We start from the raw sequence: 15,299 nt of genomic DNA, 5'->3' as shown, positions 1-15,299 counted from the left end.
CTTTTTATTAATGATTTTTTTGCTTGTGATAGTACATCAGTATTCAATAAAAAGTGATGTGGTATCTACAAAAATTTTGTACAAATACCAGTTTTGAAAGGATTAAGAATGAAGTCAGCAATTTCATGACCCTTTTTGTAAACACTGCCCTCAGATTTGTTTGCGATCAATGCAACACATTACAGGAATTCAGAATATTTTTTATTAGTTTTTATAGTGACTATGAAGCCTGCTTCTTCATGCTGTTGAATACTTGTCAAACTTGGTAATATCTTCTGTGATATATGTAAATGATCTGGGAAATTTTGTTCATTGAAGCGTGTGGTTGTGCACGGAAGTACTTGTATTGTTATGATGTTGTTATCTCAACATTCAAAATGAATGGAAATAAACTGGAATAACTGTAAATGATCCTCTTTATTAAGAACCCATTATTCACAGCAGAATCACTAGCAGTTTAGAAGACAGTTGATTTGTTTCTGGCAACATAATTTGGTTTATTTTAAATGGAATACACTTGGGTACATTCATACCTCCTCTCAACAAACATTTTCTTTTTCCCTTCATAAAAGCTAAATCTTACACTGGCATAGAACAGGAGAAAAGGTGAAGCATCTACGCAAAGTGAGCCCATTTGTTTGACATACTCAGTAAACTTCCTCAAATATGTTCCATCTATAAATCACAGGTGAGATAATTATTACTTAATTTCAGTAAATTAACCCAAAAAAATATTTAAGGCCGGGAACATTGTCCTTTAGAAATCTACCTTAGATTATTCACAAACAATTTCACTACAACCTAGTCAATAATTGGTAACATTGAATCTTATTAACAAATTTGAAATAAAAATCACAGGAAACTATGAACTACTGTGACAGGAATTTGAAATGAAATAGATATTGACTCATTTTGTTCAGCAGGAGTAGAAAAAAATTCCCATAAGAAATGCCAACAAACGTCTTCTTTATGTTGCAATTAATATTGGAGGGATGGGGATGAACAAACAGATGTCACACTACATTGGAGAAGTACGGCTGTGCCACATCATTGGGGTCATTCAAGTTCAAGAAAGTTTTTGTCACAAACTTCACCATGCAAAGTTGATTAGAGCACTCTCATTATATTATAAGGTATGATTTTTGGTGTCCTGTAAACTCAATAATTTCTCACAAACCTTGTGTTAAATTCAGGAAAGGTGTACAAGAGATAGAACTCACTATTTTAACTTGCTTTTCATCAACCATGCTAGAGTAATTATTGTTGAAATCCCTTTCATAAAGATTGTCTTTACATTTCTTAGAATCTAATGGATGTTTGGAAGTTATTTATTATGGCTTTAGAGGAAATCCGTAACGAAACAGATTTAAATACATCAAAACAAGCACTACGAAACTGTTATTCTGTGCTAGCAAGATAAAACAGGTAAACACGCAATCACTTCTCTGAGCCATGCAATATGAACCAATGACATGGAATATAAAGGCAGTAAATAATGATTTCAAAAGTCATATTTTTCATCCAACCTACACCAAATCTTATGCTTTTGTTTTGTTTTTTAATAAATGCTCTCTAATGTTTGAAAATAAATGGCTAATAATTACCATACTGTTAATGTTTCACAAAAATACAAAACGTTGGAGTTAAAATAGTTAATTTTGCTGTGTACTGCTCCGCATGTGAGCAATAGCTCTACATCTAATATGGAAACATCCTTTCATGAAAATGATTTAAAATTACAATACACAATATTTATGCTTTCATTGTTTGCAAACAACACATCTACCCAGCCAGAAATCTGTGTTGCAACCGACATCAATTCAACGTCGGTCAATATTGACTCGATCACTGATTTCTGGCTGGGTATGTGTTACCAATGCAAATGGAAAAGGCCGTGTGACACTTAGTCGGACAAGAAATGTTTAATGTACAATTTGAACAAGGGCTCTCAACAAACTGCCCAAAGCTGTACTTCAATTATTGCTCATTTCTTAAGACTGCGGAAGAGCAAGAATAAAAAGGCTAGAGTAATTTAAATCAAAAATCTGATAATAATTTCCATTCATATACAGTAATAGATCTTTAGCAACTCATAAACATCAAACAGCTGCATAAAAATAGTAGTTTACCTTAAAATAGTAAAAACAGGGAATTGCCTAAAGGGCCAGCTTAAAAATAGAACAATCAATAAATGACAAAATGTTCCTAGTAATTCTAATATGACAATTACTTTGTCCAAACTATACTTTTAAGCGTATCATCACCTCACCAAATTAACAAAACAAAAAATAATTTCACAAGCCCACTTATTTGAGAATATAAGGGTAGATGTAAAATCATGTCATGTTATTTCAATTGATAACAAATTTAAAGCCTGGAGCCTTCCCCCTTTAGGTTGAACTTTTAACAAAACTAATGATTTCATATATTTAGCTTCTTTAACTAAACAATAATGGATGGCACAATAATATTTATACTTAACCAATTAAGGCTACAATAGTAGAATTAGTAAGTCAGCCACCATAAATCCAAAGCAACAATATGATCACAAGGCTGATCATAGTTTCCAAAGCAAAAGCGCGAAGAAAGTAGCAACAGTAGAAAAATATTCTTAGCAGGCATATATTTTCTAGTTTCAGTTAAATTAATTACTTAATGCTCAAGAGCCATCACTTCACAGGACACAAGTAGAGGTAATAATGAGAAGTACCTAAATTTATTATGATGAGGCAGTTTATACATCTGTTTGCAAAAAAATAATGCTTAATCCATGTTTTTTTGTTGGTTTGCTTTTAACGTGATGGAAACTTCAGGTAAAGTTAATGTAGGGGGCAGTTGACAATTCTGAAAAATGCCAGTAAAGAAATGTATGAACCTATTAAGTAATCTTATACACACAAGAATTTTGAAAACACAAGCTCACTTAAAGAATAAACACATGAAACTCTTGGGCGGATAAGTTCAAGTACACTCTGAAAAATTAAAACATAGACAATATACATTTCTATGAATGAACCCTGTACAACATTCAATTAAAATAATGGTAACATTGGTTTTTAGAACAAAGTACTTCGAGCAATTTCCACTTTTTACGAAGAATATGCCTTAGAAAGGTACCAACTCTTGCAAATAAGACTGCTTAAACCTACACATAATACAATCATTAAGATATTTTTTAACTAGCTACAACAATTACAGTATCAAACTCTCAGTGTTTGAAAGGAGGACGTGTACAGGAGTTAGGCTGACTTGATTTTATGGGTATGGGGGGAAAGGATGAGATTTATGGTTAGCAATGAACAAACACAGCCTTTTGGTTTGAAACAAAAATATGTAATACATATGCACATATGTAGCCACATTCACTTAATATTTTATCACCAGTATGCTTGTAAGTACTATAAATGGAAATGCTGCAGTCTCACAAAAGATGGGATTCTAGATTTGCAAACAAACAGTAGATTCGCATCTCCATTGAATTAAATAAGCACACTCTGTAACAGTTCAGTAATTTGCAAAGGAGGCAACATAATACAGACAAAATATGAACATTATATACATTTTCATACTAATTCTACAAACCTTACAGTAAAACATGATATGTGTAATTCAGCAAGAAAGCTTCTGAAGGTCTTTTACTGTAACATCTATCAAATGAAGACATAAAGTTAGTTTTATTTTTTCCCAATGACACTCAAAATGTATGTACACTTAAAATGCTATAAGAGTTCTTGAGTCTAGGTCATCTACTTACACATGAAGTCAATGAATCTTACGGTTAAGATATAAAAAATGAAGCTCATTCCAACATGTAAAGTGTTTACTCCAAACCAACCATTTCTTTGGTATAAAATATAATACGGTACATGTATGAGAGATTGCACAAGGTTTTTTTCTCCCCTTAAATAATGAACATTTAAGTGATGATTGATGTAGTATGTTTGGATGTGTGCGTGCCATTGGCAGTACAAGTTTAATACATCTTTTCAAAGTTATACTAAACAGATTAAAATAAATACCAGAGAAAAAAAAATTACACTTCAATCAAGTGTGAGATGAAAATGCTATGTCATTGGCATTGTTCTAAACATGTTTCAATTTTACTTAATGCAATCCTTTAAAATGGTACCTTATATTTTCCACAGTAAGAAACATCATTGGCATTGGAATTTTGATTTGATGAAGGAATTTTCTCTACAACTCATCTAAAACTAAAACATTTACTTTTACACAGAAACCATGTGACCTAAGCACTCAGTTTTAAAAGATAATATATTAAAAATGTACTGCGCTGCAGTTTTCTTACCCAGCTTTATTCACAAATTTTCCCACAGAGAACCATCTCTCAAGATACCATTTTTGAAAGCACCCTTAAGAATCCGTCCAACATTAAACAAATGATGCTCCATAGAGTGCTTTTGAGGTAGATAAGGAACTATGGGATTTGGAATGTCGACTACTTCGGTGAAGGTAAATTGTCCTCACCAGACGTCGTAGAGTCTTTGGAGCTGAAGAAACAGGAGCAGCGCGACATGCTTCGTCACAGTTTATCAGAGACTCCTGTTCCTGTCCCAGATGCTGTCTGAGCAGGGGGCGTCTGGGGAGGGATACAAGATGGTGCTGGACCAGTAGCCGAATGTGGTGCGGAACTGCCCCGTAGACCTCGACTAGGAGCTGTACTCACATCTTGACTATGACCCATGACTGGGAATGACTTTGTTCTTTTAGCAGCATTCCTGGAATAATTAATGAACGGTCAATGCAGATCAATTGTAGATTGTGTTCTTACATTACACCTCAACTTCAACAACTTGTGAAAATAGGAGTGAGATATACATGTACTTTGTGCTTTCTATTCCATAAATACAGAGCTAAGCCGGAGCATCACTGAAACTAAGGTATTCCTAACATTCCCTCTCTCGTAGGGTGTAAACTTCTAGATCCCACCCATAGAGAAATAATGCTAGGAAATAAAGTGCTTCAATACACAAAGGAAAAAGAAACAAAAAGAGCAGAGAAAGACAAAACTCTCTTTCAAATAGACGATTGTTATTTTATCAGGGATTTACTCAGGTACTCAATGTGTTTAAGGTAACACTTCAAATATTTGAATCTTTATTATTTTATTTTTTGTAGCTATTTCCTCAGAATGCAATGCAATACCAACTAATTTGTGTCAAAACAATCACAAAGAACATTCCGTGTGATTAAACCTAAATATCAGGTTAATCTAGAGCTCTAGTCATAAATCCTCTTGTCCCAACGTGGGGTGCTCAGATAGAACAAAGCAGTGGGCGGTGCATAATATTCCACATTCCACTCATCAAAACATGCATCAACATGGATTCCATGATGGATATCAAGTCCCAATAATATAAAAATAGGTGTCAAATTTGCAATACATTACTTCTTTTCCAACAAAAGAATAAAAAATACTAATTGAATTGTTTAGAAACTTGACAAGTAAACAAAAGTGCAAAAACACTAAATAGTGGTGATTGGTTGACTGTCTTATCTAATGTGAATGTGTATTGCCATTAGGGAAAAATGAACAAAACTGAATAGATTAGGAAAATAAGCATATGACAGTATCACATTCAAAACACACCGTGCATTAGACAAAAAGGTTTAGATTGGTAAAAGTTTAGGTATTTTACAAGGACATTTTACCTCCATGAAGGTTGTAGCTATGATCAGTGACAAATACTGTTGTTTCAAATGTTAGTTGCATTTGTCACACAGCTTGAACTCAAGCCGGGTACATGCAGGAAGGGAGAACCTTAAGACTGGAGCCTGCACACCACAGAGAGGGGACTGTGACTCAAGAGACTTAAATCATTCAATTTTTAAAAAAAAACTCAATACTGTAAGACTGGTTTTCTGTTTGAACTTCACTTAGCATCTGTTTGCATAATGAAGTGGCCCTTGATCAATGTACATATATCAATCCTCTTGAAGTGGTAGTGTATGTAGTTATAAATAAAAAATGACATTCCAATTAGGGAAATTTCAATGTGATGTAAAAATTTTAACCAAGAGAAATTACTTATGTAAGTGATACATCAAAAATGCATAAGGGATTCAAATTTGTGAAAATAATGTAATTGACAATTTTGTCAATTTTGTTGAGTTATGTGGAATTTTAGAGTGAAACTATGATAATTTTGCTTAAGTATGTTGCGCTTTTGAATTTTATAAGCACTAGAGGTACCACAAAAAAAAGCAATCATGCAATTCTTAAACATTAACCTTTATATTAAATGAGTAATTACCAAAAAAATTATTGGAAAACATGTGGGGAACCAAATTTTCCCTTGATTTAGACATGGCTAATGTAAACTTTCCTCTTAATGTACAGATTGGTCCTACCAGGGGAACTTCCCACTGTGTCTTTGCTGTAAAAGAAAATGTTCATCAAGGAATGTCACCTTGTTTTATAACTCCACACACATGTGTGAATGAACAGCACACAAAAGTTGTGTCCTTTCAAAACAATTAGTAAGTTAGTTTTGTAAAACATGCAAACATACAATATTTAATTCTGTGATGAAATAAGTGAAGGTGTGCATTGCTGAATATCATTAGATTAGATTAAGATCAAAATGATTCGAGCCACTCCCTGAGATCTCCTTGGTTACTCAACCAAAACCAGGAATATGAGCAATAAGGAAAGTGGAAATGGTTCAACAATAAGAGAAGAGAGTCCAGTTTAAAGCACAGAAGCAAGCTGCAAATCAGAACGTTCTCTTCTCTCTTCAATGTCAAGCTATCTCATTTCCAAAAAGTTACATCGATGTTAGTATACATACCTTCTCCTTCTAAGGGATGCATTGTGTCCTGGTAGGCCAAAATATCCTCTGGGGATCACCATACGAGCATTTCCCTGGGCAGGGCGGGAGCCTCCTGGAGCTACAAGTTGGGCAAGATGAGCAGCATAGCCCTCAGAGAGAACAATGGCTTGAGACTGATGTTTCTTAGACACCTTCCCAATTATGTAAATTTGCTTTGGAATGGGGTCAAGAGATCTGTATACAGCAATGTCCTTGCTGCTTCCATAAGCAGAATGAATGAGAACATCATGTGCCTGCAAGAAGTAATCATTCAGTTAGTATCGAACCATCCATTTGGTTTAAAAAAGATTTACATGTTTACCTCTTGTAGAGCTTGTAAGTATGTAGTTTTGTGTCTAAGAGGATCAGTTGACAAACCATCAGCAAATGAAACCAACCCATGAGGAAAGTTGTGCTGAGAGAGCCACGACACAACTTTTTGCTGTTGCATATCTGGTCGCCCAGTTACATATATTATCAAATAACCCAATTCTTGCCAGTGTCTAGAAATTGAAAAGAAGAATTGCATTTAAATTGGTTATCGGGGATAAATGTTAAAGTCATAGAAATTTAGTTCACACTACCTGACAACATCAACAGCTCCAGCCCGAACTTTAGGGTCCCTTCCAGTTACTGACATACTTGCTGTAAAGGAACCATCTATGCTGAAGACTATACATTCAGTTTTGGGCGGAACAACAGCCATATAGAAATCTGCAGATGTGTGATCTCCTCTGCCAAAAATAAAAATAACAAATTGTTAGCGGTGTTGGTTTCAGAATTGCACACAGAGGAAATAAATAAGCCTACGGAGTTCAAACCTACCTCACAACCATTTTGATCGGGTAAATACCATAGCCCAAAGCCTTATCAGAAGGGATTGTATATGAAACTCGACCATTTTTGTCAGTCACTTCAGTAGATAGTAATTGCCATTCGCCAGCAGGAGCATCTTTCATAATGTGAATGTCAATCTTTTCTCCTGAAAATAAAATAGGAAGAATAAATAAGTAAATTTGCAATTGGCCTTGTCATCAAATTTAGATTTTTTTAAATAAAATAAAATGCTTACCATGTAGTGTTATCATATCAAGGGGACCATACATAAATCTTGCTAAAAGAGTTTGCGGTTTACCCTCCTTTACAATAACATCATTAGCTCGATGATTTGGTGAAACATTCTAAAGCAAAAGAAGCATGATAGTTGACTCAATCTATTTAACAAACAGAAGTTTCATATTGGTGACTTTGAATAATTGAACACATGTAACTCACCTTTAACTTCACAGATGTTCGTTTCCGAATCCATTTTTCACGGGGTTGATTGGGACTAAAAGCTACTAGATCTTTGTCATCATGACCTAGAGCTTGAAGAAGCTCAAAGCGTCCCAGCTGTCAACAATTTTATATTAATGTTAATGTATTATCAGGGTGTGTAGATAACAAATGTAGATGCCATTTAAGACATTTTATTACCTGCCGTAAGATGAAAGCAATAACATCTGATGATTCCCAGTAACTAGCATGAAAGAGATGTGGGAGTGCATTGGTAGGGAAGTTGGACAAGCCTTCTGGGCAGTATAAGGCATAGTCCAACCGTTTATTTCCCCACCATTTTTGAGTCACTGTACACAAGATGCAGTAAAAATAAGATATTTTCAACAGGAATTCACTAGCTGTAAACTGTTTTTAAAAAATATGCATTTCTTTAAATGAAAAATATATTTTTAGACATAGACTACAAGTATAAAGAAAATGTTATTAGAAGTGGAGGTAGATCACAGAAAAAGCAGGTCTACAGGTGGCACACAACAACACTCACAGGCATTGATGGTGTGAAGGGGTAGAGAGTCTATGACACCAGAGACAGTGCTTTGAATGCTGATTTCAGACATACGTCGCAAGTGAGAGGTAGGAGTAGCAACACTGAGACCATCTGAGAAAGTCTGCGGGTTCGCCTGGATGACTTCCACTTTATATGCGAGCGTGCAAATAAGAAACAATTCAAACATCTCAATTTTTTGTTTCAGAACAAATTTTGAGAAACAATCAATTTGACAAAACTTAAGCTTGTCATTGTCATGTCACTTAAGTGATTGCATTACCCTTTGTTAAATAATATACAGTTGTAGTGAGATGTAATAAACAATACAAACTCAAAAGGGGACAAATAGACACATGTACAATAAATAGATGAAAGCAATCAGTGGTGAAGAAATTTATAAGACTAGACACTAGGCTTAATTTGTTCAAACAAAGAACCACAAATGTTTCTGAAGAGATGAGTCCTACCATGCTTTAGTACGTCAAAGCTAGTTAGTACTTGGAAGGACAGTATAGAAAGGAATCAAGAAAAGAATACTCTTGATGTCGAGCTGTATTAAAAATTATTTGTTTGTAATTACTTACACAAGTGGTATGGTTGACCATTTCCAAGGGGATACTTTTGATATCGAGGAATGTTGATTGGAGGTAACATAGAGAACCGAGCAGAGAGTAGTGGTTCAATGCGAGCTGCTACTGGGTCAGTTGGGTGAAACAGGTTGTACACTTGTTGAACACATGGACGAGATATGGGAGCTGCAAAAAGACAAAAATGGATTTTAGCACTGGGACTCAAGTAGTTCAAATATTCCAGAATGTCAGTGAAAAGGTTTACCATTCTTTTCCTCTGCAACTGATATTTTTCGGTATGCCAAAACAAGTGCCAAAGGACTCCCAAACATGAATAATTCACTCACTTCAAACTCAAGTTTTATTTGGTGAGCATGATCACTGCAAAAGACACAACAAAGCATTAACATCTTTTTTAGTGACAAAAACAAGTGAAGGTGAGTTTAAAGGATTGGTTTTCACCTTGTAGATGATGATCTTCGTCTGTTTCCACTCGGAGCACTGAGCAGTCGGCTTGCTGACAGATAGGTTTCATCTCCAATATCACAGTGGCTACGATGCAGCTCATGGTCCTCTAAAAGAGAGGATGAGAAAAAAAATAAGCAATATTGGTATCATACCTCATACAGAGAACAAAGATCTGGAATTAAATTAGTCCTACCTCCACTTCGCTGTTCTATATCATTATCCAAGTCTTGCCTTGATCCTGAGCGGCATAATGCATCATACGCAAGGACAGAACCCATTGAATCCCCTTAATTTTTTTAAAAAGAGAATAAAACATATGAGCATTAGAAAAATATTGTTTTGAACATAATGCACTTAAACTTCAATTTTCTACAAGAAAAATCAATCTCACCAATAATGCAAATTTGTCCACTAAAACCAAGACCCTCCTCTGACTTCAAAAACTCATGATAAGTGCTATTGGCATTGGTGACAGCTCTAGAAACTGCATCTTGATACTCTGCTGCATTGGCAGTTGCCAACAAAGGTATGGAACCAATTGGAATAGAATCATGCGTAACTTGTGGAGCATCCAGACAAGATGGAGAGACATCAAAACTGTATGGGTTAAGACTGAGGGACAGAGGAAAAAAAATTAATATGCATGCGGGCATGAAAATTAAACGGTTCAAAAAGTGTTAGAGAAAAGTTATTTTTAGCACCAAGAAGCTTACCTAGATAAAATACCAAGACCCTCTGTGCACACAGATGGGCAGCTGACTAACTTAATGGCTACATGGCCCACCATTGATGGATAATGCTGTCGCATAACACATTCAAATGAGCCTCTAAACGTTGTGATGTCAGATTTCTTAGCAGGAAGCTCTGTATTAGCATCTGCAATAAAATTTTCATAAGTTATAAATATGTTTGTAAAATTTTGTAGCAAGAGATATTTGGAAAGTAAGTACTATTAAGAAAGTAGGTGATATACTAGGAAAGAGGTTTACCCAATACACTGCCAGCATGCATCACCAGAAGAAGGACGGATGTAGGACATGATGGCTGCTGCCCAGTTACAAGAGACATGGTTGGCGACCCAGGACATGATAATGCATCAACTTCGATGCTGCTGCGTCCTGCATAATGTAGCATTCTTCCCCGTCCACCTGCTTTTGTCCGCTCACTGACAACTCTTTGAAGGTACGTGTGAGAAAATATGCTATCTGTAATAAAATTTATTAGATGAGTAAATTTATGTTTCTATCAGTACTATGTGTATATAGGTATATAAAGAACAGGTATATATTGTAGTTACCATTTTTATCTCGAGTGTTGGATGCAGTGGGTCCTTCAGTATTTTCTTCATTCAAAAGTTCTAAAGAACTCCATTTTGCAAGGGCCTCAACCTCAGCATCTTCGGATATAGAATGTGAACCTATAAGAGAATAAAAGGGAGAAAAAATGTTTAATTGAGATGGAAAGTCTAGCAAATTTTAGAATATGCAGAAACGCTCAAGGAGTTAAATATTACATAAAGTGCAAAACAATAACTGTTTCTCACAATCTTGTACTGACAACTAAATTACTAAATGGATGTATTCTATGCTAAATTGCTTCCATTACTTCAAGGCAAACAGAAAACAATGCACACACTTTGTCTTGGTACAAGATGAAAATTTATGTTGCAACACTCTTTGAAATATTCCGTGTGTCACACTAAGGTAAGGAAACAGTGGTTGATAAATTTCTAGATCACTCAAACTAGTGGTGTAGGATTGGTGTAAAGGCAAAAGTTAGAAGTTAACGCTTCTCCTGGATCGTTGGATGATACACACAACAAGCAATGTTGTTAGCGGGTGTTTTTGAGATGACTAGCTATAGCGCAATTATTTATAATTTGTAGGCTATAAGAAGAATGAATAGAAAAAAATGCTCTATCAACAATCAATCAAGTCATTCAGATGCATGAATGGTCTTAAGCAAAACTGTAGAGTGCTTGAAAGCATTTTGTGATGAAATAATTCAATGGTCTAAGAAATCTCTTTTAATAACAATTATACCAGCACTATTCTTATACCTACCCTTTATTACCGGGATAACAAACCGCACGCCAACTGTATTTTTTAATATATTTTTTTGTAATATAGCCCCAAATTTCCAGAGTGAAGTGAAAATGAAAAAGAATGCATGAGGTGGGATAGAAATATGATAGCCATTTTAAGTTGAACAGTCACAGCAAGATTATTGACATAAGGACTGATTTTAGGGATGATAAAGTTGCTAGTATAACAAAGAACAGATCAGCTTCAACTGTATAACATGCACAGTACTGCCTACAAATTAAATTGAATATGTTTCTTATTTTGGGGAGAGTAATTCATGCAATAGTAACTAAAATATACACAGACATGAAAAGTTCTTTGCAAATGTAGCAACAATTTTAAGAACATGTACCGTGAGAATGAGAGAAGAGGCTGCACCATATTCTCACAGTACAACAATTCGTGACAAGCTTGAACAAACAAACACAGAAAAAACATTGTTCAGCTTACCTTGGCAGTCAAAATATTCGTCATCACTATCAGAATCCGAGTCGCGTACAATACTCTGCATGCGCCATGAGGCGGTCTCACTACCCATCCAGACCTTTTGCCTCGAGTCCGTAACATCTAGTCGTGCCCTTTAAGAAAAGTATTATAGATTGTAAAACATACAAAGGTTAAAGATACAATAAATATGTTTGGTAAGTTCTTTTGATAACAAGCATACTTGGTAGGAGAATCATCTTCATCTGAACTGCATGTAGCTGCTGGAATATCTGTTGTACGCTCTGTTTTTTTCTTCACACACATTGGGGTAGTTACCTGATCCTGATCATTCTTCTCAATGCTACCTAGTGTGGCTGCAAGAGTTTTTTGAGCAGATGATGATGATTCCTGGAAGAAAAGGCAATTGGAGTTATTTATTTTGTTTTTTTCTTTTCAGCCATTTACCTTTGGAAAAAAAATCAGCTGTACAAACTTACGGAAGGAGTAGCTGTGCCACTACCCTGAGGAGCACCGGCAGAGGCCGATGCAAGATTTGCCTCCTGACTTGGAGAATCAGTGAGAGCATTTTGTCCATCTTGTGCCATAGTTCGTTTAAGTAATTCCTGAGTTTCACGCTCTATGTTTCTAATATCTTCCATAGTCAATCCTACCCACTCATCTTGCCAAACCCATGCTTGAATATGTGCTCTTAACATAGTTTTTCTTAAGGCTGGAAGATAATTTTTAGGGGATGTATTTCAGGTACAAAATTAATCAAAAATGTATGCAAGAGTTCAAGTTTATAAGAGCATGGGTCCCCAGTATCAGAAGCACTAGCCAGTGAAAAAATAAATAAAATAGAACTACATCAACAATCTGCGAGTGAGGAAGGGCAAATGACTACAAAGTGGCAAGTGGATCACTAAACTGGGGCCCTGCATTCATTGATTGAAGTATGGAATAACTCACCAACATCATGGATGAATTTTTCTAATTTTGTCTGCATGCCCCAGTACCGGAATTCAACTCGACATAACTTATAGGCGCACATGAGAGCCTTGCCACTTGAGGTAGGCATCTTTTTGCTCTATATACATGACAAAAGAAGATTTATATTAATGGCAAGGAATGAAATGCACTATTTCTTTGTGCCTCAAAACAAAAAAATGAATAGAAAATCAGCTCACCTTACACTCAGTCCAATACTCCTCTAACCAATTCTCAGTGAGAGGTCCTCGGCCCGTCTTCTCTGATACATATTGTTTTGGATCTTCTTGGGGCACATATTCAATTTGATCTCGCACAACATCAATGACATCTGAGAAGATTTATTATTATGAAACATAATCTTACTTTTTAACAAGAGATTAATTCCACATTTAACTAATCACTCACCAACGATACGATTTCGGAGGTCACTTCCTTTCAGCTCAAACACATTTTCTTGGTAACCATTATCTGGAAAGTATCTAGTTTCAATTTCCAGAGAAAACTTTTCAACAAATGGGCAGGTGTAACGAGTCTTTGTATATGGGTAAGCATTCCAGGCCTCCTCCTCCACAGTGAGGGCAGATTTTGGGAGGAGGCTTTTGAACCACCCTGGCAAATGGCTGCCAACATGATACACTTTGTGGGTATACTGGCCGTTTCCCCCGGGTCCTCCCTCATAGGGTTCATTCACCAGGATCTCAACACCGCTTCCTGTACCTTTACTCTCATCTCTGCTCTTTTTCTGTGGTGGAAGAAACAGAAAAAAAGGAGCGTAAAATCAGAAGCCCGCCATCAAAGGAGACCAACCCGCACAGAGTTTCGCCGCTCACCGCTATCATGTAGAGCTGCGCGATGCGGTACTCGTCCACCGTGAGCGGCAGCGGGATGCGGTACTCCTTGATGAGCATGGTGACGGTGGGCCGGTGCGGACGGGACGCACAAGGCCCTCAGCGCGGGGCGAGCGGCGGGGGGCGCCGGGTGGGGCGGTGGTGGGCTGCAGCTGCAGCTAGCCCCCGGCGGCCACGGCCAAGCTCGTGGTGCGGTGTTACGCCATGCTCCTGCTGCCCCTGAAACACAAAACCAAATACATTAGCCACTCGAAGCATCTCGCCTAGGAGCGGGCGTCCGTTCGAATGAGAGCCACCACCGCTCCACCCGCAGCCCTGCTCCGGTTTGCCTTGATGAGGACCTCGCTTCGCCCTCCTGCCACCAGGACAGGTGGAAAATGGTTTGGGAGAGGTTTGAGCAAAGGTACACATAGGACACATAGTACACATGGGAGCCCCGGGCGCCGGGTGGCCCACGGGTGGCCGACGGCGAAGCGGGCCCGGGCCACTAGCATTGTATGACCCGCGCAAACATTTGCCCGGGCGGTAAGCAGGCGGCTCACCGCACTAGTCAAGGGGGCACAGAACACCTCCTCCGCCCCCCGCGAGACCGTTGAAAGGGCACCCCATCGCAAAACAATGCAATTACACTCCTATTTTGAAAAAGACACAATGAGGTAATGTCGGGTAATGTGGAATATACACACATTTCTTTTCACACTGAAGGGACTTTACAAACGACCGACGCGGTGTCCGCGACGACCCCACCGCCGTTGCCGCCAGGGCCGATCTCATTGTCCGTCGCTGACTGAAAGGCCAGACGTAGTTGACTCGCTCTTGTGCCTGACCTTTGGACACGTCGGGGCTCCATGGCCGCAGTCCGACAGAGCTAAGAGGGCCCATAGTGCCAGTAGCCCGAGGGTGCGCCTGCGGCCCTGCGGCTGCTGTGGAGTGTGGAGGGCAGGGGCAGGCCCGGGCAGGCCAAGGCAGGGCGAGGACAGAGCGCCTGGCAGGCTGGGCCGTCCCGTCGAGCACAGGCGCGCGGCGGGCCGGCCTACCTCCCAGGCGGCGTCAGCTGAGCCACGCTGAGCCGGGGCGGCGGCCACCTCGAGGGGTCCACGGCATGTTCACGGTTCAAGCGGAAAACGGAGCAAACACTGCCATTCAATATTCCCGTGGATATTCACTTACTATATTCTTAAATAAAATTGTATACCATTCAATGGCAGTTCACCTCGTGTTCACGAGTATTCAACTTTTTGAACATGGTGCACGAACAT

At 37.9% G+C, this 15,299-nt stretch overlaps 1 protein-coding gene across 5 annotated transcripts in view; it reads right to left on the bottom strand.

Moving 5' to 3' along the window:
- Positions 1–208: 208 nt before the first annotated feature.
- LOC113211575 (protein retinal degeneration B) overlaps positions 209–15,299 on the bottom strand; it is a 34,327-nt gene continuing 19,236 nt past the window's right edge. For 2 of the 5 annotated variants that reach the window (XM_052269149.1, XM_026429983.2), the window contains exons 2-25: positions 14,023–14,259; positions 13,598–13,934; positions 13,390–13,520; positions 13,172–13,289; positions 12,700–12,932; positions 12,444–12,610; positions 12,227–12,354; positions 10,990–11,109; positions 10,682–10,897; positions 10,406–10,568; positions 10,084–10,304; positions 9,886–9,978; positions 9,687–9,798; positions 9,490–9,605; positions 9,240–9,410; positions 8,653–8,802; positions 8,307–8,455; positions 8,106–8,222; positions 7,903–8,011; positions 7,656–7,812; positions 7,415–7,564; positions 7,153–7,333; positions 6,810–7,084; positions 209–4,736 (exon numbers count right to left, since the gene is read on the bottom strand). In XM_052269149.1, coding sequence (XP_052125109.1) covers positions 4,541–4,736; positions 6,810–7,084; positions 7,153–7,333; positions 7,415–7,564; positions 7,656–7,812; positions 7,903–8,011; positions 8,106–8,222; positions 8,307–8,455; positions 8,653–8,802; positions 9,240–9,410; positions 9,490–9,605; positions 9,687–9,798; positions 9,886–9,978; positions 10,084–10,304; positions 10,406–10,568; positions 10,682–10,897; positions 10,990–11,109; positions 12,227–12,354; positions 12,444–12,610; positions 12,700–12,932; positions 13,172–13,289; positions 13,390–13,520; positions 13,598–13,934; positions 14,023–14,100 — 3,888 coding nt within the window. In that variant the 5' untranslated portion in view covers positions 14,101–14,259 and the 3' untranslated portion in view covers positions 209–4,540. Of the gene's footprint in view, positions 4,737–5,670; positions 5,794–6,272; positions 6,396–6,809; positions 7,085–7,152; positions 7,334–7,414; positions 7,565–7,655; positions 7,813–7,902; positions 8,012–8,105; positions 8,223–8,306; positions 8,456–8,652; positions 8,803–9,239; positions 9,411–9,489; positions 9,606–9,686; positions 9,799–9,885; positions 9,979–10,083; positions 10,305–10,405; positions 10,569–10,681; positions 10,898–10,989; positions 11,110–12,226; positions 12,355–12,443; positions 12,611–12,699; positions 12,933–13,171; positions 13,290–13,389; positions 13,521–13,597; positions 13,935–14,022; positions 14,260–15,299 lie in introns of all 5 variants that reach the window. The other 3 variants (XR_008011324.1, XM_052269150.1, XM_052269151.1) reach the window with 3 other exon arrangements.

This window comes from Frankliniella occidentalis, unplaced genomic scaffold (assembly GCF_000697945.3).
Source record: "Frankliniella occidentalis isolate FOCC.00 unplaced genomic scaffold, Focc_3.1 Scaffold85, whole genome shotgun sequence".
NCBI lineage: Eukaryota > Metazoa > Arthropoda > Insecta > Thysanoptera > Thripidae > Frankliniella > Frankliniella occidentalis.
The sequence above is the reverse complement of the archived record's forward strand: the minus strand, read 5'-3'. Positions and strand labels throughout refer to the sequence as shown.